Raw genomic sequence first — 24,394 nt, forward strand, 5'->3', positions numbered from 1 at the left:
TGGTAAGGGGAGTACAAGCCCTGAATGCAGGAATGCAGTAATATCCTCTGACTGTACAGAAGTTCTGCAGTCGTAGTAACTAAAACCTCTTCTCCAGCTCTGCCTGTCATCCCATTGAGGTACATAATTATGACATTCTGAATTATCCAGAAAGAAAGAAGTTTGAAGTTGTATTTCTCATCTAATGTACCTGCAGCATTTTCTTTCCTGTTTCAATTCCATAAAGGCAAATACCCTGTACAGGAACAAAGAGAGATTCACGATTTGCTGATGTGACAATGGCTTGGCTTCTCTTACACGTACACAGCTCAGGCCCAGATGACAGCATTGTGTGTTGTGCTAAGGATGTCAACTGCAAAACAGTCTGTGCTTGTGGTCAGCTGTTCTCCAACGCAGTTCTGAAGTCTGTTGTTCTATCTGTAGAAGCTTGTTCTGCCAAATATCCTGGAATGCAAGCATCTCAGTTTTGCCTAACACACCTTAGTGTTGTTAAAAGCATGATGTGATCGCTGTCCTGTCACCTCTGCCTTTCACTGCCTGGAAAACTGCAAGTAAAGATCAGCAGCTTAGAGAAGGACTAAAAAGTTGTATCTGTATATTCCTTATAAACTCCACTAGCGTGCTCCTGACAGCTTTACACTTCTGAGTGAATGCTGTGATTTTATCTATCTTCACACATAATTCCAGTGGATTTCTGGCATGTGTCCTGGCATATCGGTGATTTTGAAATTCTTGACTTTATACAGCTCTCTGCTCAAAAATGGAGAAACACAGGAAGTTATGTGTTGTTTTATTTGGAAAAAAGTAGACAACATATTAAAAAAATGTTCTCAGCAAAACCTGGGGAAAATAGAATCACACAAATTACTGATGGGCTGCTTATGTTCTACAGTATGCTATGTATGTTAATTATGTAAATTAATGTTGTCTACTAAATCCAAATTGTTCTCAACGTTTTTGTTTGCTGACACAGTACATGTATGCATTCACTCAGCAGTGGTCAGCATTGTGCCAGATCTCTGAACTGCCTGATCTGTGTATAGCTGTGCTGAGCATTTTGTTTTCACACAACTGCAAATCAGATCCATGCCTAGTACAAAACAGGAAGATTCCTAATGAAATGTAGAAGTCAAGTGCTTTCTTTACTCCTTCCACCAGATTTTATTTCCATGTTGAGTGTTATTTCAAAGTACTATTTACAGGGGTGGGTTTTTTTTCCTCTTGTTGTGGTACTGAGTTTTTTTCTACAGATTCTGTTTGAGAGAATAGCAGTAATATTCTTTACAAAGGAGAATCTGTTTTAAAGTAAAATACTCTTAGCAGAATATATTTTTAAACATTCACCACTAATAAAAATAGATTATTGGAGTATTCTTCAAGGCTATAGCAGGCAAACTTGCTGAATAATTTCACTGCTATATGATCACTCTCTTTATTAAAAATAACATTTTTTCCCATTATTCTTATGAGGGTACTATTCCAGGTTCTAACCTTTGTGAAAATGAGAAATCTGATTTTCACCCTTAACTCAGGCGTGAACGATTTTTATTTCCTGATTAGATATGAACTTCACCTTTTAGTTTTAAAAATAGTGACTGTCTCCATGCTTAAACCCTGAACATACCTATAGAGGGAAGAAATTCCCCTTCCAGCCTTTTCCTTTACCTGACAAAACAAGCCAAGCTTTCTCAGCCCCCTCTCAGAAGAGTGGATATCCACTTTCAGTTCCTCATCCAAATAGCTCATTTCAGCACCTCTTCCTGGCTGTATTAGTCCTCTTGGGACAGCAGTAACTGTCCTGGTACAGTGCTACAGAAGGCCTCTCCCTGCTCACTCCAATGATTACAGAATCACAGAATTGTAGGGGTTGGAAGGGATCTCCAGAGATCGTCTAGTCCAACCCCCCTGCCAAAGCAGGCAACTGAATCAGTATTTCCCTCTTCACTCTAGATTCAACACACAATTAATTAAAACCACTTCTAATGGTATTGTTAAGTAGTATGCAGCTTAACAGCAGCCCAGCTTTGTAACACAATGAATTATTGTATAGAATAAAGACCAAGTGTTTTCTTCCATCTTCAATCAATGTGCTAGTTTCTTCTCTTGTATTTCTGAGGCCCTGCACACTTCAAAATACTTGGAATATGAAATCATTTGCCTCTCTTTCAGCTCTGTAATGAAAAATGAAGATGATATAGAATACTTTGAATAAAAATAGGACAGTAGTTCAGAATTCCCTCATTATAAAGTATGTTATTTGTTGGCTGCCCTTCTACAGAGGAGCTGAAAATGTCTTGAAGTCTCTCTTCTTTTTCCTTGTACAGAGCGTGGGACTGTTTATTCCTCAGAGCTTGAAATGAAATTTATTCCATGTCTCGGATTCCCAGCTCTATCTCGGGTTACAGGACTTACTTGCAATACTATTTTACCTAAATTATCCCCGGAGTTTGATACTCAGGAAAGCAAGAATCACCACTATTTTATTAGATGTGCTGTAGCTCTTTAAAGCAAAAGAAGCACAACATAGAAACAACAAATCCTATCCATCAAAGGGCTAAGGCAACTGCAGTGTCTTGGGCACAGACTCAGATGTGAACGATCCCAATCATTTCTTACAGGCTTTAACATCCCTTATATACTTTCACAAGTTCTCTCTTGTAACTTTCCCACCTGCCTTTACGTATCAACAATATAACTTCCCAAAACAGTCCTTAACTGTGCATACAGGTGATTATCCAATCAGAGCAGTGAGTCTTCCCAAACCATGCACTCTTCCTCCAATTAGGGTCTGCCATTGTGCAGCTTACTTGAACTTGCTTTCCTCTTCTTCTGGAAGTGTCCTTGGTTCTCAGCCTTCCTTTCTCAGGCTGTTTATCCCGTTCCACAGCTGCAGCTCTAAATATACTTTTTGTATTCCCACAGGTAACAAACTACTATTGAAAAAATAGACAAGATGGCTGCAAATGTAAATCATGAAGAAAAAAAATCAAGGGAAAAAATAATCTCTGCTATCTGAGATTTCTCTGAGATGTCTCTTGTCAGCTCACATCCAAAGTCAAACCCAACACTATCCTGTCTCAGGGATATTCACCTTCTTTGTGGAACCTGAACAGAGCCCAGTCCCATCCCAATGGCCCCAAAGGGTTATATAATACAATTGTGTACAACTGAGCATCTGGAAAATCTCAGCTTCCTTTTCCTGTTAACAACCAACCTATTGTAATGGATGTTTAGTTCTCTTCAAGTGCTTGTATAAAAGAAATTAAAGCCCATCTGGTATTAGTATACCCATAGACTTTGTAATATGTCATTTTTTATATTTAACTTTACCTTGCATTTTTTTTTCTGATATACATACAAATTAAAATTTATTTGTTGTTTGCAGAAAATAGATCTTGCTTCACAAAATACATATTCACACATTTTCTGTGAGCAGCAGAATTAATGAAGCCTGCTTCCTGAGGCCACTGATTTAGAAATATTTAGAAATACTTTAGATATTTAGAAACCCCCCCCACCAGTACTATGCACCTACACAACTTCCAGTTAGAATTCATCCATTCACAAGGATTAAAGACATGTTGCAGTTGGGTTCTTACAAATAATTTCATAAAACATCTATTCTGTATTACACATGCTGTTGAAAGTATTTGTGCCTACTCTCTTATCATTTTGTTCATCACACCTCTCCTATCATTCTGTTCTATTTTTGAATAGTACTGATACAGATTTGCAAGAAACAATATCTTCTTTTTTCCTGAGTCTGGTATAGTTCTAGCATGTTTCATGAGTTGGGACCCTTTATCAGAAGACATTTCTGCATCTAGATTAATGGTACCCTCTTTCATTATATGGTGGAAGATAATGATCTTTCTGGTCTAAACTTTATTCTTACAAGATGTAGGCCAGATTTAAACAAGCAGAAGTTCACAAAGGCACCACAACACATCTTCAGCATGCTTGTCCTTCCCATGCCCAGATACACCTTCCTCACCTCTTACCAGAATAGTAGATTAGTCTAATTTCTGTAGAAGTGTTATTTTTGCCAAGAAAGGTGTTGGTTTTTTGCTGTGTCTGAGGATAGGACCAGAACCTACACTGTTACACAGTAAGGTTTGCGTTACACATTCATTTGTAAAGAACAAATGAAAACAGAGTATTAAAGGGAAAATATCTCCCAGATGCAAGAAACTGACTCCAGCTTCCTCTTTTCTTATGGTCTTAGTTTCTTCCAAAATATTTAAGAAAGTAAGAATCTCCTGTTTTTAATTTTACCTCTTTCAGAGTCCAACTAGAATTAGTCCCTCTTCTCTTACTGCTGACAGTTAATGACTCCTTTCAACCCCAAACCATCAGGCTACCTTCTACCTGAGAGCATACAAGCCATTGTGCAGAATACTGTCCATTAGGCTGGTTTTATCACATCATACCTGCATCAGCCAAACATGGTCAACAGAGGATAAGTCATCTGCCAACACAGCAACTACAGCAGAGCAGCCGCTACATGAAAGCATGGAAACCTTTACAAGATCTGTTTGTTGGCCCACAATATGGTCCTCTCAATGAATCCTTGCTACCTTTTGCTCTTTGATTTCTTTTCCCTTCCTATTTAGGCAGGTATCTTCCTCAGCTTCGTGCTGCTTTGCTTTGATTTGGTGGCTGACTTCCAAGCAGTGCTCAATGTTGCTGCTCTGTTGGAGGGGTGACCAAGCCAGTCAGCTGATGCTTCACCAACAAGAGCATTTGGTGAAATTGATTTTCACAGTGCCTTATCTACCTTTCTCCTTCAGGATTTAGTGCCACCGCCATTATAGCATATGTACTATAAGCATTTAAAAGAGCTTTAATTCTAGGAAATAATTTCCTACATAGTGGGCATTTTCTCTTTCCTGGCATGAGTAACTATAAAATGCTGTGCTCCGTGATGAAGGAGAGTTAGAAAAGACAGTGGAAGATTAAGGTGTGTATTTTAATTAATTCTGCTTGAGAAGATCACTGAACTTCCTGACAGATTCACAGGATGTAGAAAACGTAAGTAATCCCTAAAGAGTTGTTTGCTGCCTATTTTTGGTTTAGTTTGGTACTGCTCACATTTTTGTTTCTTTGTTTGTTTTGCAAAGGGAGGTCTGATTGTCTGTATGCTTTGAAACTGAACATAGCTCATACTTTAATGACTGGTGGGAGGTAAATCACTTGTGACTGTGAGTTCTCTGTGTGACAGCACTTAAAGAGGCGGCCCTAGCTTAGAAACATGCCTTTGCTAAGAATGCTCCCACACAGGCTGCAAACTTGATACCACATTGGTAGCATCACTAGCTTAGTTTTTCAAAGGACATGGAGCAGTATTTCAAAGGTCTATTTCAAGGTCTGGCATGTAACCCACTTTGTGAGAAAGTGTGTATCTGCAGGGGCTGTCACTGAGAATCAGTGGAGTAAGCACTTCTGACCAAGTGAGGTGAACATCCTGTAACTATTTCTGCAAGACAGAAAAACCTCAATGAGCGCTGCTGTGCATGGATGCGAGGGCACAAGAATTTTGTAACAGAATTAGGTGACAACTAAAAAACAAACAAACAAACAAACAAGATGGGGAAGCTTATCCCATGATGTGAGAAAGTATATGTTGTTGCAAGACCTTTCTCACACACAAGCATGTGACTGCCATTTGGGCTACTGACAAAAAGGCGAGATAAAGGGGAAGTTACAAGACATGACAATTGATTTGGGTTTTGTTTTGTTTTCTTCTTTTTTTTTTTTTTTTCTAGCATATAACCATTTGAGATTGGGAAAAATTTTAGCCAGTTCTGGCAGGGATGGATTCCACTGCCCTGAAACAGAGCAGCCCCTGACCGGAAATTGCTGTCACTTATTTTTGTACAAAATAGCATTTAAATCTGTTGGAAAATACTGTACAGGCATGTCACCATCTAAGCAGTCAGCATCTGCATGGCAGTGAGCAGACGCTCCTTCCAGCACACAGGTTCATGGCTGTTGGCAATGGGGCTCGTGGCTGTGGCTACCCTGCCACAGAGCTCAGGGAGCACAGGAGTGAGTGCAGCTTGACATCCCATCTTTCTCAGCATCAGTGCAGATGGGAAAAAATGAGGATCTCCAACCCATGCTGGTCCTACACCCCTCTGAACCACCTCAGCAGCATTTCTAGTCCCTAAAGCAAACAGTTTTCTTAGAACCAGTGCTAGCTTGTGGTGTCTGCCCTTTCTCCTATCCGCTGCCCCTTCACAAGTCATGCTGTCTCCTCAGTTTTGCAAACATAGATAGTAGTACAGCAGGCAGCAAGACAAGCAATTCCTCTGCCTCTTTCTATGGAGTTTGGGATAAAGAATGAAGACAAGGGAGCAGCTGAAGTAATTCTTTTCCAAGGAAAGCCTTAGAAAGGGGAAGCACAATGATTCCAGCAACTAGCTGTTTCCTCCTTTCTGTCTCTTTGAAAGCCTGGGAAGAAACGTGGGTGTAAGAAAGGTATCCCTCACACTGCCTCCATTTTGTGCCTGGAGGAAGATTTATTTGCTGACCAGGCTCCATCCATGAAAAAGGGCCTTGTGGGAGCCAGACAGAGTGGTTGAGCCACAGAACTGCTTTCACTGGGGCTGGGTGCGATTGTGGGAACAGGATGGGAAGGGCTGCTATCACCACCTGCCTTGGCAGCACTTTACGTGATCTTTGGCAGCAAGTACGAGTGCGTTACTTGCCAGGACTAAAATCTCTCAACATAAATGAGGGTCCCTGTACACAGACAACGAGTGCTGTTTCTGAAGGTTCCTGGGCAATAGTTTCCGTCCTCTGAGTTCAGGCTGCTAGTCTCAGCCTCGCAGTGCAGGTCTGCTGTCCCGACCAGTAGAAACAAAATCCTACAGACTATAAGGCGCTGCAGCACCGTTATCGGTCACAGGGCACAAACAGAAGCAGAAGGCAGGCTACAAAAGGGCATTCACATTTGTTTATTTGCTTGAACGAAATGGGGTTGCATAGTGCAGAAGTCTCAACATGACCAAAGCAGGTGGATGCTCTGCGGGCGGTCGGGGGGATAGAAAGCAAAACCAGCACTTAAATAAAATAAAAACACCACCACAACTAAACCCACAGAAGCCCCGCCTCTTTGCCCGAGGCCTGCTGCCTGCAGGCCCGCCCTCTACGCGTCGGCGCCCGCCCCTTCCCGCTCCTTCCCTCCCCGCGGCAGGGCGCAGGCCCTGCGCTCCGTTCAGGTCGTCGTGGTCGCGTTCGCTGTCGCCGGGCGCTATGCGGGTCCCGCTGGTCTTGACGGCGCTGCTGGCGCTCAGCCGGAACGCAGCCTCCTGCCAGGAGCGGTCGCCCGCAGGTAACGGGCCGGGTGGGGGTGCCGTGGCGAGAAAATGGGGGCTGAACCCGGCGCTCAACCCCGGCTCGGGGCCTCGCGGCGCTGTCTCCGCACGGAGGGGTTGGGCCGGGGGCCGGCAGCGCTGTGGCGGTGCTGGGCCGGGCGGGGTTACGTACGGCTCCTCGTTTTGCGGCTCCCGGAGCGGCTGGCCGCGGGAAGCTGCCTTCAGCGCGGCTGCTCGCGTGTTTTGTAAAGGAGCGGCGTGTGCGCGGGGAGCATGTGTTTTAAGCGGGTGCTCGGATGAGATCATCGAGTCCAACCCCCTGCCAAAGCAGCTCCCTAGCCCAGGCTGCACAGGTAGGCGTCCAGGCGGGTCTTGAACGTTTCCAGAGAAGGAGACTCCACCACATCTCTGTGCAGCTGTGCCACTGCTCCGTCACTGCACTGTGAAGAAGTTCCCATGCACATTTGTTGCGGAACTTCCTATGCTTCAGTCTGTGACCATTTCCCCTTGTCCCATCACCACACACTGCAGAGAAGATTCCAGCCTCATTCCTTTGCCTCCCACTCCTTAGATATTTATAGACGTGGATCAGATCCCCTTTGAGTCTTCTTTTCTCAGGGCTGAACAGACCCAGGTCTCAGCCTTAGAAACAGATCTGTGAATTTCTCTTCCATCTGGGACACTTCAATACCACCAGACAGAGCCGGCTTTGTTTCTAAGTATTGAGGATTGCACGCAACTCTGTTATGCTCCTTGCATGAGAGCTGAGAAATAGAAGCGTGCCTGCACATTAGGTCAAAGCAGCAGTGCTTTCCTAAGCCCTGCTCCCACAAAGAGATCCATATACTTACAGTACATGCCATCACGTGGTCGCAGAGATGTTGGTTATGTGCCTGTGCTCTTGAGATTCTATAGATGTGCAGCTCTGCTGGAGCTTCGTGGCGCTCAGACGTGGGCGGCCCTGGCACTGTGCCACAGCAGGCAGGACTTGGGAAGATGGCCAGGGCTCACCCACGGGGTGTTGGGACAGTAAGACTTTGCAGTCTGGGTGCTGACGTGCAGCAGGACATGTGCCTGCTGAATTCCAGGGTTGCTCGGCACACTATTTGCCACAGCCTAAGGCTGAAGAGTGGGGCTGCTACAGGATAGCTGATATATGTCAAGCTGCCTAGAAAGAAAGTGCTCAGTTTTCTATACACAAGTGCAGCGAGCCCTGAAAGGAGCAGTACATGCTTCGGAGCTGTTTTGGCAACGCAAGCAGGGGTTTTCCTGATGACTAGCACTCAGGTTGGCCATAGCCTCAGTAACCGAACCATTCAGAGACTCCAGCATTTATGCAAAAACTTATTTTTTTTTAGCCAACAAAAATGTGATGGAGGGAATTCTAATAGATATCACTGTGTATCAGATGAATGAAGAAACAGGTTATATCTGTACTGACAAACTGTTACTATTAATTATTATATAATATTATTATAATTAATTAATTATAATTATTATATTATTATATACAGATGGAAACAGATAACTGCACAAAAGCAATTACTTTCTGCAGTCTAAGTAGGGCTTTCAGTGTCCTGGTAGTGTGTGACATAGGCAGTGAGGAAGTGCCCTTCTGTCAGTTATCTCTTGCTCCAGAACACCGCTTTTCCTTGAAAGGGCAAGCAGCAGTTATCTGAGTAGCTGATGTGTGCCTGCAGCTGTATTTTTATGTCAGCCTGATCTGCTTGTCACTCGTGTGGAGCAGGGCTTTTGCCCATGGGAACAGTTTGCATTTCCGTGTCCTGAATGAGATCTACGGTCAAGGTCAGAGCAGCAGTAGGAGGAGACACAGAATGTGATTGCACTGTCAGGTGTGTCTTGCACCTTGGAAGCAAGTTTTCCAGGAAGGGTGTATACTTTGTTTTGTTGCTGACCCCTGTGTGTGATGGTCTTTTTGATTTGTTATTTTGGTTATTTTGGTCTGTTATTTGGCAGTTGTAGCAGTTCCTCTCAGCTGCAGACTTTATAATAGATATCTACTTCAGTGACATCTCAGGTATTAAAAAATAAGGGAAAAGTAGACATAAAATATATAAAACAGTATTTAGGTTTTAATGTCGGTGCAGTTTTTAAGATGTTCATCTTGTTCAGCTGCCTGGATTGTCTTTATATATAATATATATATTTATCTTTAGGACATCAGTCTAGGCCTTACTCCCTTTCATACAGCATTTTACTTCTTCTTTTACTTCTTGGTTGTGTGAAATTATTTATTTATTTATCACTTGCTAAATATATATCTTTAACTGGTTAAAATGTTACCTCTAGTTTTTGTACTCTTTTTATCTGTGAATTGAATGTGTTTTCCTTCTGAGAACTTCTCATAGAACCTACTGTGCAGGATTGCTGTTGCAAGCTCTAATTGAAGCTGACTTTAAATAACTCCATTGAGAATGTGACAACAAGGAATAGGAGTGACGTTGTAGGAGAGGTGTATGGCCCAAGTTTCTTTAGAGGAGTAAATGAAAGCAGGTGAAGGTGAGTACCTGCAGAGCTCCTGGTGCATGCTACATGGCTGCTGCCACCCTAGGTGTGGCCAGATGGGTTGTAGGACCAACATCTTCTGCACCTTACAGCCTGCTGCAGTGGCTCTAGTGCCAGGGAGTGGGCTGTTCACCTCCATGCTGGCCTCAATTAATTCCCCAGGATGTAGTCTGCCTTTGTGCAACCTTCTTTTTCTTCCATGGAAGGGAGATTTAGATTAGTTCGGGGAAATTTTTCACTCAGAGGGCAGAGAGGTGCTGGCACAGTCTGCTCGGAGAAGCTGGGAATGCCCCATCCCTGGAGGTGTATGGGGCCACGTTGGATGCAGCCCTGGGTGACTTGATTTGGTGCTTGGCAGCCCTGCCCACAGCAGGGGGATTGGAACGGGGTGGTGTTTGAGGTCCTTTTCAGACCAAGCCATGATTATTCTGTGATCAGTGTGGTCTTGCAGGAGCATTCTTGGGGTTATGCAGATTTACCTGGATTTTTTTGGCCTTTTTTTTCCTCTTCAGTAGTGTTGATCGCTAAGAAGAACCAACATTTTTTACATTTGTGGAGGCACCAAAGCTGATGCCCTTTGTGGGTGCTGTTAACATAGATGTGTGAGCTCAGATGGAGCATAGGGCTGATGTAAGGAGGGTATGCTGTTTTCCTTACCAGTGACCCAGAAGGATGGATCATTGTACAGGCTGACAGAAAGGCAACAGAGACTTTAGCAACCATGATTTTGGACAGAAATAGAATTAGGTATTTGCATTGTGGAAGAGCATACGAGGAACTTTAGCAGCTCTAGGTTCATGGAATAAAGGGAGAAGGTAAGCCAGTGAGACCTTGCTGCTCTTTTAATGTGCCTAAAGGAAACTAGATATCTTTGGATTTTGAGGATAAGGAAGAATGCCAGAAAGTAAAGATAGGAGTAATGAAAGGCTAAAAGCAAGCACTAGCATGACCACAGGATGACTTAGAAGATGAGCACCTGACAGAGAAGAACAGAAGTTAGGGTTCAGCCACAAAGCTGATCTCAGCAAGCTCACACCAGTATCAATTTAACCACCATAACCAACATGCATAACTCAGAAAGCAACGTAGATATTTACTTCTTCATATGTAAACAGTCCAAACTAATTAGTCCAAACTAATGCTTTCATGTTGGTGGCAGAGACTTCTGTACAGGTGGCGGGTACTGTGGTGTGTGTGTATAAAATCGAATGTGTTCTCAAGTGTGCAGTTATCCTCAGTGAAATACTAGAACTTTGGAGACATCTGTGTCTTTGGCAAACTTGCATAGCAGACAGGAAGGAAATGCATGTAGGAGGAGACTAAAAGCCACTGAAAGACTTCATTCGACAGCATGTATCTGCTGCTAGGCTTCAGCCTGCTAGAAATAATACATTTTAAAATGTCTTCCAAAGTGAAATGAGCCTAGCTTACCAAACAAAAGCGTACCTAGCTGCGTGCTCTAGCAAAACAGCTCATAAAACTGATCCAGTAGTTGCACACAGTATGTGATACAGTGCTGTCTCAAAAACATCAGTCAGAACAGAAAACACTTGCTACTAACAAAAAGGCAAACCTGTTTTATTTTTTTAATTAAAATATATTATCGTAGAGGACATGGGGGACAGGGCTAATTGCAGGTAGAGATCATCCACATTTTGAACTGGAAGTGAACTAGAACTATCTGAACATCCTATATGGTACAGCATGATTTGATCTACTGGTCAGTTTTCTGCATGCTTTTTCCATAGTTTCTCTCTGTTGGAATTTGTGCCTTGAGTGTTGCTGCATTTGTGTTTGTTTATTCTAAATCAGAAGTTTTGTCTTCGAAGAATACCGCTGTGCCAGTAGCTGCTGCCACCTTTCTCTAGTTGCACATGCTGGACAATGCAAGAGATCAGCACATGATGGGTTTAAGAAAATGACTGTGTCATTACATGTCAAATTAAATAGTGTTTGCATACAGTACTGTGGCATTTATTTGTCTGTATGCAGAAACAGTATCCATGTTGGTTAAATGGTAGCTCCTTGCAAACCTGCAATGTGCTTGGTGCAGGAGTAGAATGTGGCCGAGCTGTCCCAGCTTGTGCACACAGCTGAGGAGGAGGAGAAATCATTAGAAGTCAGACAGACAATTTGAGGAAGAAGGAGCTGTGAGCTGGACACTTAAGATTCTTCTAAAAACAAGCAAAAGCAGGAGAGATAGTGAACCCATAGAAAAGAACTGAAGTTGTCTGGTCAAGGCATTGTAAGCAGACTAGCTTATCCATTTTCCACAGCCATTTTGAGGGCCTGTGGTCTAATCTGCCATAACGCTGAGCCCCCATGTCTGCGTCTTACACTGCTGCAGCTGAAGCTGAGTAAGCTATTGCTGACTGAGCAGACAAAAATGGTCTTTGCTGACTCAAGTGATTAAGACCTGTTTGCAGTCAGAGATCATGTCTTCAGTGTAAATAATCAGCACAATTAGGAAAAGGAGATGATCTTCCAGATCTCCTTTGGTTTTAGAGTAGAACTGGCAACCCTCAAAAAATAAACACAGGCTGAGAACAGTTTGCGTTATTACCTATCCTTTAGGCAATCTGAGAGACAAGTCAGACAGTGCCTGTGAAGAATAAGGGGAAAGGAGCAAAGGTGTCATCCCCTAGGAAAAGAGAGGGAGGTAATTCTTGGCCTGTGAAACGTGGAGAGATGAGTAAGTTGGAAGAGGTGTGCTATAAGCTTGTTTTTGTACTGGTTTTTGCTCTTAATTACAGTATAGAATTTTAGCTGCCCAGGCTATGCTGAAGGTTGTGTTTTAGTTTGTAAGGGTATGGAGTGGAAGATAAGAAATGGGTTACTAGTTCATGGGAGATACTGCTTGGCTAATTTATCACAAGAAAAATGTTATTAATAGTAAGGATGCAGAGGATGATCTGATGGTCAGTGTGACAGTGCTCCTGTAAGTGATCCAGGCCAACTTCTGCCATTGTGGTATTAGTGACCTTTCTGGTGGCTGGGAAAGTGGTTTAAATGGTAGTGTGGTTTGTGAAGAAAGTTGTCTCTTCAGGAGGAAGGCTCATTTTCTGCTAGTTTCTGCTGCTAGTTTCTGCTGCTAGTCTCAAAGCTGGGGCGTGCTAAGAGTCATCTCTGGGAGGAAGAGCAAAGAATTAAGTTAGTAGTCCTTCTTGGAGCTGGAGGAATGGAGAGATGACTCGGTAGATTGTTCTTGTGGATCATTCAGCAGATTTCCTGAGTATTTTGGTCCTGTGCCTTAGATTGATAAGTGTTAGGTGAGAATAATGCTCACTTCTCTCATGGAGGTGTTGGGATAATACTTTGGTAGATCTACATGCGTTTGCTGACTTAATATAGTGATAAGTGGCATGTAAACTTTTAGCTGGAATAATAACTTTATATAATAACCACATTTGAATAACTAAGTCATGGAGATGCTTAGTGATTTGAATTAAAGAAAATACTCAGGACTGTTAATTAACCATAGGTGATGTCTGTATACGGAGAAGAATAAAAATGTGAGGGCAGGAGAAAGCGTAAGGGAGATAGAAACAAAACATTGTGTAATTGAACAACTAAATCTGTGTAGCTTCCACTGATGATTCAGATATCTCCTGGGATTTCATTTTCTACTCGTTTGCTAAAAGCAGTTCTCATAATAGTAAACAACAGTAAGATTTCATGAGAGTTACTACCTCAAATATTTATTTTTTGGGACGTGATGTGATATTTGTGTGCCTTGACACCTCCTCTGTCAATTTGTCACCTTTTTTTCTTGTGGTTGAGAAGCTGATGATTGTGTTCCTTTCTTTCCAATAACTGAATACCACTTTTGTACACGCTGTAGAAGAACTAAACCGCAGCACCATTTGCAGAGTGACATCTAGTCTGTGTATCACGTCTTCGTGGTTAATAGCGTATCTCAGCCTCTGTGTATTACTTTCTGTAAAGTGCTGTCTTTGTGGTCTTGTTTTCAAGACATGAGAAGTGTTTACTTTTCCTCAAAAAATCACACAGTGAAATGAGAGTGCTTCACTTCGTGAGAGGTTACAAATGGGCAGGTCAAATATTGAGCTATCTTTCAACATCTCAGAAAAGCTGTTTTAACAGAATCAAACATTCAGAAGCTAAGAAGTGACCGTTAAAGTAGTTGAGTAAATAGGTGGCCAATTGGTCTGTTTGGGGGTAAGAATTTCCAGTTTCTGTGTCTATTTTTTCCAGCCATTTCTAGCATGTTGCCTTTTCCAAATAATAAAGTAACATATTTGACTGTTCTCATGTTTTACTAAGTGCAACAGTTTTGTTTCTTCCAGTGCCTTCACCAACGGGAACCGAAGTCATATCCAAAAACTTCAGAACTGTCTTGCAGTGGCAGTACCCATCCATGTGTGAAACTCCTCGTTTTGTTGTCGAAGTCAAACCTTACTAGTAAGTTCATATACTTTTCATCATTTCTTGCACCTCATTTTTTCTTGAAGCTCAAAAACAATCAGTCTTTGGTAAACAGAGTTGTTTTTTTATCCTGAAGTCCTGCAGGATGAAGGTTTCCTAAGTGTAAATAAAGCCAAAATCTGTCAAATTGTGACAAAGTTGAGACTGGGAGGGACCTCCATAGGCCACCCAGAGCAGGGTGCCTAGTGCCATGTCCAAACAGCTGTCAAATATCTCCAAGGAGGCGGCTTTGACCTGTGCCACCCCCCCACCCTGTTATTTTATCACAGGCAGTATTGCTCAATATTGTCCCGTTATGTGTTAATAGTTTTCTTGATCTTTTTACAGCATAGGCCACTATAAGATTGTCTCAGCTTGTGTGAACATCTCAGCCACTTCTTGTGATCTATCAAGGGAAATAGAGGACATCTTTTCTTCTTACTGGTTTCGTATTAAAGCTTTTGTTGGATCACAGCAGTCTGAGTATGTTGAGACAGATGAGTTTGTCTTGCAAAAGCATGGTAAGTCCCATCATAAACAGAGTCTTGTAATTTTTCTCCCAGAGCTTTTATTTTTATTTTTTAATGAATAGGAGTATTCTGTTGTGCTGTATTATTGTCTCATAAGGTCAGGAGTCCAGGGAGAGCAGAGCGAAGCATGATGATTGTTCAGTAGGAACTTCTGTAGTTCCTCCTTCCTGCCTCTGCAGGAACTTGTTTCCCCTGTCACTATGGGATTTGAAAATCTTTTTAAAAGCTTCTCAGGGCACAGAGAAGTAATAATGACAATAAGTTCTGTGCATGCTTCTTGTGTATTTGCCTGGTGGCTCAGATACCAGGGTAAAGTCGGAAATTGCCCTTGGAGGCTGTGGACCTTTAGGTATCTGGAAGTTGTATTCAAGTGGTGGTAATACTTGGACAATAAAGCCCCACTCCATAAGTTGGATTTTGTAATAGTGATCTGTTCCATTTTAGAAGCAGATTCACTAATGTACAGAAATACCTTTTATTTCCCAGTGTTGCAACTGTATGATTCAAATAAATGTATTGTCCTTTGCAGATCTCTACTGAATATTAGGAAGTTAACTACAATTAGCTTGTTTTGTTACATTTCTTTTTCTAAATACTATATTAAAAACTTTGACCTAATAGCAAAGCTAAAATGTGTTGCAGGAAAAATTGGACCACCAAAGCTGAATCTCTCAAGACACAGTGCTGAAATCATGGTTGATATTTACCATCCTGAACTACCATCTGTGGAGGCTCAGCCTTGCATCAAAGGCATTTATTCACAGCTCTCATACGTGGTGATCTTTAGGAATAGTAAAAATGAGGTAAGTTTCAAACTGGAAAATTAAATTCAAATTAAAAATAGGTTTGTGTGTTTTAAACCCTTAGCAAAGGGTTTGCTTCCCATCACACACCCAGCCCACAGATAACAAGAAAGTAGTTGAATGTAACAAAAGATGGCTGAAGCCCTAAAATGTGAGTCATGATGAAAGAGATGACTTAAAGGTCTGTACACAAAATACAAAGATACTGCGTCACACACAACTATTTCTACATACCTGCCAAAACAGAGATGATTTCACTTGTGCTCCTTCCACTTGTTTAGACACACCTTGCATTTCACGAGATTAACCTTCAAAGTATCAATGCTGCATTATTTTGTACTCAGAGAGAGTGAACTTTTGGAACGTGATAGTACATAGGTGTATTTAGAGTTACCTTTTGTATGCAACCAGGTACATGCTTTGTAAGTGAACTGTGAATGAAGGTGTGGAACATGGATAGATGCATCCAAACTGAAAATTGTTGATAAAAACACCACAGTCTCATCAAATTGATTGTCTTCAGATAGCTTATAAATTGGTATCTGAAGTTTACAGCTTTTGCAAGGCATGTGTCTGATGGAGCTATGTGCAATACTGTGATTGTAACATTTTAGAAGTGTTAGAAGATGCTGTAATGTTTATATTGAGTCAAATGATTTAACATGATCTTATTTTGATTTTTGATATTTTGTTTTCTTCTGGTTTTTTTTAGAGTAGAAAAGAGTTTGCTGTAGCAGACTGTGAGATGGGTGGATGTAGCCTGAACATCCCAGTTCCTTCTGAGGGTTCTAAGTACTGTGTTTCAGCAAAGGGATATTTTTATGATAATCTGTTAGTTGGTGCTCAGTCAGAAGAAAGCTGCATTTGGGTTCCTCCTGAGCAGACTTGGGGTAAGCAGATTCTTACATTGTACAAAGAGCGTATTGAGTCTGATCAGAGATGTGATGCAGCAAGTTCTTTCCAGCTGTCCTGCACCCGTGGGATCTCTTGGATATCTATGGGAGAGTATGAAAAAAGGAAAAGCATGATCATTCTTTTCCAAATGCACTCTCTTGGTTCTAAAGGCTTTTAAAGATTAAATATTATTTTCAAGTAACCTTGATTTTCCTGGACACTTTTCCTACCTCGCTGCTATCTTAAAAGCTATTTCCTTTGCACCTGATCATTGGTGTAATTAATGAATGGCAAATGGCTTGTTCGTTGAGTTTTATGGCTTTTGTAAACACTGAGCCTATCTTCAAATAAATGGCATTTTGCTGAATTTGCTGCAGTAACTCTTATGGCAGTTAATAGGATATCACATGGAAAACATGTTTTAAAATTAAGCATTCCCATATGTTATTTCTAAGGAGGAAAATAATTGGTTATTAAATGCCTTTACTTTTATGAAAGTGTAACTGTTGTATAAATTGAAAATCTTTTGTTGTAATCTTTATTTTGTGTATTGGTTTAGAAGTTCTTTTGAGTGGGGGGGAAACAGTAATAAATGGATAAATGCACATGCTTTTCTAAATGGTACAGTATTTATTTTTCAAACTTCTTAATGAAATTTGTTCTAACTCCCTAGGTACACAAGTTACTACAGTTGTATTTACCATTATACTGACTGTGGGCCTAGTTTTGTCAATGTGTTATGGCTGCAAGAAACTAAGGAGGAAAAACATAAAGCTACCTAAATCTTTGGTAAGTTCACGCTTGTTATCAGTGTCAGATTTTTCATCTCCAACTGAATAATACATATATGTATTTTCTATAACAGCAATACCTCTGTGGATGTCTTGGTTGTTCTTGCCACGATCACATAGAAGTTGTCAGTTTGTACCATTGTTAAGATTCTGCTAGCCACTGCAATCAGTTGTCCTGTACTGGCTTTAGGGTTAGGCTTTAGTCACTATTTGAGGAATTTAGTTCCCTAAAACTGTTTTTGTGTACATAAGACAGGTTTGTATTCACTGTAGCAGCAGAGACACAAGAATTACTTGAAGTTAAAAGATGCTTTTTGAGATTGTCTTGTTTTGCTCAAGTGTGGTTGCCCCGGATTTCACCCACTTGGGTTTTGAACATCTCTAAGGAGACTCCACAACCTGTCTGTGCAACCCATTCTGGGGTCATTAGTGACAGTAAGAAAACCTGCTTTCTTGTGTTCAGTTAGGATTTCATATGTGTGATTTTTGTGCCCATAGCCTCTTGTCCTGTCACTGAATGTGTGTGAGATTCCTTCATTTCATAGTAATATTGTAATACTGCTGACTGTTACAACATTCTTAGTGATGGGTGGAGTAAGAAGGAAAAAAAGTAACAACACTGAAGGAAAAGAGAGGAAAAAGTACTAGGGGAAATCTGTTCTCACACTGAGGAGTCAGAGTAGAGGATCAGCTCTACCTAAAAAGCTTCCTGCAGCAGAGTGCTTGAAGAGCTTTCATATCAAGCAGGAGTGAATATCTGGCAAGTGTTATTATACCATCCTTATTATGTCTTCTTAGTTATAACAGCTGAACAACCAATAGTAGTTGAAACAATTCTGCCCTTTGAGGTAGTAGTAATTCTTAAATGGTAATCGTATCAAATGTATGTCTTGGCAGGTGTAGTAAGTCTCATAAGGCTTCTCTAGAGAAATGACAGTAATCTTCAATTCCACATTCTTCAACTTTAAAGTGACACATAATGCAGGGTAGTTAATACCTTCCTGGATCTTGCCTTGCTGGGACTGGAATGTTAGGAGGTGACGTGGCTCTGACTGAATGAAGGCGCCCTAGCAGATAACACTAGGTCCCTTTGTCGTAAGCAGTAATCTCATCCACCAAATTGTGCAGATGATCTGATCTGCAGCACTTGTAAGGATTGTTTCAGTACATGTGAATAATATGGGGATGTAGAACGAATAAGTAATAACTTACGATTTATCTCTGTAAAATTAAGTTTGCATTTAGAATGTCATAAATGCAATTGCACTAATGCAAGCAACAATTTATGTGAGTAAGCTTTAATGACAGGAGTTATCTGTGAAGGCATCTGTTACTGAACTTTTGTGCTTTACCTGATCTTGTCTGAAAGTGAAACATCTGAAGGGTTTTTCCTTATGTCAGAAGGCTATAGGCAGGATGCCACAGTGTAAGACTGCTGCCTTCCAGTGGCCTGCTTCAGTTACATACTGCACAATCAGATCATTTGAGTGACTTTCAGGAGGCTGAAATTCTGCATCAGAAGGCTGTTTGGGCTGCTGAGCTCTCATAGCCAAATAAGAGGAGAAAGTCTGTTGTCACATAGATCACAAGTACTTTTATAACACTGTCATGATGCTGTTTAGGACCTCCAGAGGATGCCGTGTCAGTGTTGTTCAGATCTTTCAGCATGGACATTAGAATGGTCACTACTACCATTAGAGAAAGTGTTACTTCAAACATTTGAAACACCCCCTATAAATCTAGCAAAGCAGGACAAATTCTTTACAATAATTCGTGATGATGGCGTGCTGCTGGATGACAGGAATCTGGAGAGAGAACCATATGTTTTCATTCAGTTACATCACAAAAGTATTTCAAGAGGTTGTTTCCTTCCAGTCGTCACCTTCAGTCATTTCAGCTTGTCCTGCACATGGAAGCAGTTGTTTGGTGTAAGATCTATGGTAGCAGGCTATCCACTTCAAAAGGAGCCAGTCCTTAATTTACTGATAAGCTGTAGGCATCTTCAACTTTGCTGTGTTGTATTCAGTGTCTCTTATTGGTAAATGGTGGAGATGTTTTAGTGGGTAGAAAACACAGTAACTCTATAATGCAGAGACTCATCAAAAAGTATCAGCTTGCATTTTTATCTCATGCTTAAAGCAACTTTTCTGTGAGCTGCTGATGCTTTTAATGGGTGTGACAGGGGACATGGTTGTGTTCTCTTGCTGTAATTGTGTAGCATTTAGTGTCAATTTGTGACTGGATTTTTTGGTCATTAGGATTACATGGCATAAATAATTACCACCTTAGAAGAAAGAAGTTAGTTCTTTAACATTTCTGAAGGAGTTTTTTTCCCTGTTGATACTTACCACCCAGCATTAGTTTGTTGTGACACCACGCAAGGGCTGTGTAGATGTCAGTGTTGTAATGCAGTTTGGAATAGGCCTCTTAAATGCTCTTCTGGAAAACCTGCTCCTGAAAGCTGCTGGGAGTGTGTAGGTGGACAAGCCCTTAGCAAAACTGTTGATAGTACTACCTGTTACTGGTAATATGCACTAAGGGAAAATATTAACTCATTTATGGTAAATATGTATAGCAACCTCTATCTAAATTGCACTTGTTACTGGAGATGGTTTGAGAATAACTGCAGTTACTGTAGTAAGATTTATCAATTCTTCTCTTTGAAGCTAGTAATGAGGGCATAAACTGAAACTGAGTTGTAAACCCATGACTAAGTGATTCCCAAAAACCTTTGCTACCAAAAAGCCCACAACGTTTTTTTCTTTGTGTGGCTTCCTTCTTTTATGGAACAGAAATGTCTTGTAGCATCTTGTACCACAGACAGAAAACTGGTTTCCTTTATGTGGACACAAGTCTCAGATGTAGTTGTACAGAGGCACTGATTCCATTCTTGGGGCTTTTCTCTAGGCATTGCCAGCCAGCAGTGTGAAATGCAGCACCTGTGTAGAGTACAGGGCAGTCCCTTAATGTATTTCATGACTAAGGCTTTAGAAACATGTGAAAATCATAAAGGAACACAAATAAGAGCTTATTCACTTTATTTGTGTTTTTGCTGTAGTTTAGCAGGTACGGGTATTGGGGGGAGGGGAGAAGTTATACGTGCAGCCTTTAGCTGTGGTTTCTATACCACTTCATTTTAGTGCTGTAAGTATGCCAGCTTAAACAACAGACCGCCTCCTCTCATCTCTTGCTGTGTGACCAGTGGAGTCAGACTTTTGTTACCACCTTAAAAAGCTACAGATGCTGGTCCCTTCAAAGTCAGTTTAGGTATGGCATAAATGCATAGTAATTTTTCATATACCTATGTACACAGGTTTTGGAAAGGTACAACATGAATACCAACTGTTCATAACACTTAGTATCTGTGCATTCTTGATTTGCATTCTGATTTTTGCAGCTATCTTAAGCATCTTCTTATGAATGGGTTGTTTCTATACTTACGCAGACCTACTCTGAGTGTTCATTTTATAGTATTCTTACTGTTACTGTATAAGAAAATGAACTTCCAGAGAGAGTGATGGCTGAAGGGCAAGTAGGTTGTAATGTGGCACGTTCTCAGTATTACGAGCTGCCTTAATGATTTTTTCCTCATTTTTTTCAGCAGTTGCCCAATGGCAATGTTTGATTCCCAGGTGATCACCTCAATTGTATTAACACTCTCCATGACACTGAGACACACATATATGATGAATTAGGAAATTCAGAAAAGCACTCTAGAATTGAGTAACCCTTTCTCTTTCTCTGTGCTTTCTTTTAACTTTAGAGGGCAACACCGCACAGCTAATAGCGTATCCTTGTTTTTCATATATACCATTAGAAGCAACTTAAAATCCAGTCAGGAGAATCTAAACAGCCTGAAGGCATGTTGTAATGGTTTAAAGCAAACTGGAGCCTGGCCATTGAAGAATTTAATGTGTTCTTCTCCTTACTGTAAAGCTTAAAGCAAAACTTTAAAGTTTGTTGCATCAGTGAGCCAGCTCTTAGCAGTACAAGAGAAATAACTAAGATGACTGCAGCATAAATACAACCATTGGGAGTGTGTAAAGATTCTTAAGTCACTGTGAAGATCTCTTTCTAAAGATCCCTTCCAGTTGAGAGACTTGGCACAGATATTAGTGGTTATCAATTAGCTATGGGGAGTAAAGGATGTCCACAGCTCATTCAAGAGGAGGAGTCTTATTTTCTTCTTCCCCACTGTGAACGTCTAATGACTTAAATTATAATGAGTGGAAATCACACCCATGAAATTGATTTGGTCCTTGCATATATACTTGCACATAGACAGCATCTTGGAGAGCTTGCATAAAAGTGTTGATGAAACAGTTGGAGTCGAGAATGCAGGCTGTGGACCTTACCACATTCTCATTTTACTAATTTCTGCTGAAATTGGTTGTAATTCAGTTTGTGTTTCAGACTTGTCTCTTTATTTTTTATCCTCTAAACTCCAAAATGAGTTAAAGCCATTGAATTAATATTTTATGTGGAAATAAGTGTTTGTTTCTTTGTTTGTTTTCACCACTTAAGGCCAGCATGATAAGAAGCCTCAATGCAGACAACAGCTACGAATCAAGATCAGAAGCAAAAGACATTTGTGCAGTAACCATCGTGCCAGTCCCAGCTGTGAGTGTCCCATCATCAATGAATGACGATGAAGCCTTGCTGAATGTGGAGTCAGAAGAAGAAGCTGTTACTCCTGAGAATTTAACTGAAGGAACATCTTCTGGTCCTCTTCCAGAGGCATCAGGCAAAGTGGAAGAGACCTCTGTGCCAGAGAACACAGGAGTACCTTCTGATGTTGACCAGAATCATAAAGAAAAAGAAATGAATTTCGTTTTGGATAGTAGCCAAACAGATGTATGTAGTAACTCCTCAGGTCCAGTGGTTTCTGCCATGGACATTCGACAAGAAGTCATTCCAAGCAGTTGTCCCAAGTTTTCTGGCTATGACAAACCTCATGTGCCACTAGATATGTTGATAGACGTTGGTGAAGAACAGCCTGTGATTGCATACAGGTCAACTGAGTAACTGGGGTAGCTGAAATGTTTAACCAGAGCTCATAGATGGCAGCATTACTGAAGAGCCTGGGCTATGTTTTGAATGTCTACAGGCTGTGCTTGTACTAATGGAAACTGCGTAACCACTATCCAGTTAATGCAATGGAATCTTCAAACAGAACTGAGAGTAGTGCCTGAAAAGTGTACAAAAACTTGAAAAATTCATAATAATCTGTCTCTTACAGAAAGGTTCAGGTGCAAGGCACTGCTTGCTATTGCTTGTTTGAACAAAATAGCTGTGTTGTTTAAACAGTACTGTGCGAAGAGCAGAGGTTCTGTAAAGGAGTGTAAAAGGAACTGCTCACCAAACTCCCTTCTGTTTCAAATATTTTTCAAAGTTAATGAACTGAAGCCCTTGGTTGTAACGGAGATGTGCTAGAAAAGTTCAGCTTTCTTTGGAGGTATTTTCTTTTATATGTGCATTCTCTAAAGGGCTTGAAGAGTACTGGGAAACCCTAGTATTTCCTTCAAGCAAGAATGTACATGTAACTTTTTCCTGTGTCACTTAAGAAGTGGTTCTGTGGCCAAGAACCAATATGTTCTCTTCTACAACTGCAGGTGTGTACCAGAGCTGTTGCTCACTGTGGTGAGTGAACATTAAACATCTTTTCTATTATTTTATTTTCCCTTCAAAGCACAATTCCTGCGACGTGAAAGGCTGTTCTTTGAAATGCTGTTATTTCTGTATGGCTGCATCCAGCTGTCTGTGTGTGTTGTATAAGCACGTCCAATTCTGGGTAGCTCCCATCTAAGCGTACTGATGGTACCTTTTGCAGTGGGGGTGGGGGAAGAGGCATGTAACAAGCACAGGCAGTTGCACAGATTCTTTAGGAAGAGGGGAAGAGTTTTTTTCCAAATGTATAAGCTTGATTTCCTCCAGAGCAGTTTTTTTCCTAAATCATAGAAGAATGTGGGGTTTTCTAATAGAAAGCAGCATTACTTCTGCCAATCACATTTTGCAGCTGGTTAAAAAATGGCAAGGTAGTCATTCTCGTGATACAAATTGGGAACTACACCAAACTGTAAATTCTCTTAAAATACACCTCAAGGCAACTGAAAAGTAATGTTATAATCTGAAGTTCTTAAGTCGCTGTCATCTGCTCTGGATGTTGTCATGCAAGATTATAATTTTGAAAAGTAAAGGATGTGAATTTTATTTATTTTCTATTTAAATAACTGTGTAAGTCTGATGCCTACAAAGCAGTGATTTGGCCTTGAATCAACATTTGGTGATGTTTGTGGGTTTTTTAACCTGTTTGTAGGAACTGTTTATGATAGTACTTAACAAAGGTTAGTTGGAGGATATTTTTACAGGCAGTAAAACACACATTTAAGGTAGTGCATATAGAAAATTGTTTTTGTTTTAAAAGATCATTTTTGTAGGCACGTCAGAAATGTGTGCTTGCTATAGCAGGCTTTTGTAAAGTATGTGGTTTTGTACTTTTGTCCTCACATTTCCCAGTGGCAGGAGCATTCCTAATGTAAAGTTTATATGGCAGCTCCTGGGCTGCTTCCTTCCCTGCAGATGACTGATGTTAAGCACAATTGTATGTGCTCAATTCCCAAAGGTTTGAAAGCAGTAGCTATTTTTCCCCTTCTCTGTTCAGGGGAAGGTAACAGTTCCATTAGCAGTATTTTGATAATTTTAGGGAAAAAAAATGCAAATCAGACAGATGAATTCTGTAACTGTGGCATAATGGAGAACCCGGCTGGGAAGATTACTGTGTTACTTGCCTGTGACTTGTTCCTTTGTTAAAGTCAAGCATGGTGAGACCTCATGGAAGTTGTTTTTTGTCATGTTTGAGTTCCTGGAAGGCACTGTGAGTGAGTTACTGCTAAGTCTGCTAATGTGTAGATATCTTTGCTGCAGAAGTGAAGAAAACAACTCTTGGTGTTAAGCAAAAGCTTTGAAAATCAGAAATAACTTGCAGTTGATCCCTCAGCTCAGCTGGCCTCAGTTAACGACATGGTTCACCACTGACATGTACCTTTAGCATGCTGTCTGCCAAGGAGATGTCTCATTCAGAGCATCAAGGTGCTTTCATTCTTTTT

At 41.0% G+C, this 24,394-nt stretch overlaps 1 protein-coding gene across 1 annotated transcript; it reads left to right on the forward strand.

Moving 5' to 3' along the window:
- The first annotated feature begins 14,151 nt into the window (after nt 1–14,151).
- On the forward strand, nt 14,152–22,848 carry IFNGR1 (interferon gamma receptor 1). The gene is made up of 6 exons (XM_065733213.1): nt 14,152–14,267; nt 14,619–14,791; nt 15,443–15,603; nt 16,316–16,493; nt 17,171–17,286; nt 21,813–22,848. The coding sequence occupies exons 1-6, from the start codon at nt 14,224–14,226 to the stop codon at nt 22,311–22,313; spliced, it is 1,173 nt and encodes a 390-aa protein (XP_065589285.1). The 5' UTR covers nt 14,152–14,223; the 3' UTR covers nt 22,314–22,848.
- Nucleotides 22,849–24,394: the final 1,546 nt, after the last annotated feature.

This window comes from Cyrtonyx montezumae, unplaced genomic scaffold (assembly GCF_038088225.1).
Source record: "Cyrtonyx montezumae isolate F1298 unplaced genomic scaffold, pur_monq_1.0 scaffold_0, whole genome shotgun sequence".
Lineage (NCBI taxonomy): Eukaryota > Metazoa > Chordata > Aves > Galliformes > Odontophoridae > Cyrtonyx > Cyrtonyx montezumae.

Bases quoted from the DNA above. Each gene is read 5' to 3' on its own strand.
- IFNGR1 (XM_065733213.1), top strand. From the start codon at position 14,224: ATGTGTGAAACTCCTCGTTTTGTTGTCGAAGTCAAACCTTACTA. The intron at 14,268-14,618 runs GTAAGTTCATAT...ATCTTTTTACAG, and splicing joins GTCGAAGTCAAACCTTACTA to CATAGGCCACTATAAGATTG. The intron at 14,792-15,442 runs GTAAGTCCCATC...AATGTGTTGCAG, and splicing joins GTTTGTCTTGCAAAAGCATG to GAAAAATTGGACCACCAAAG.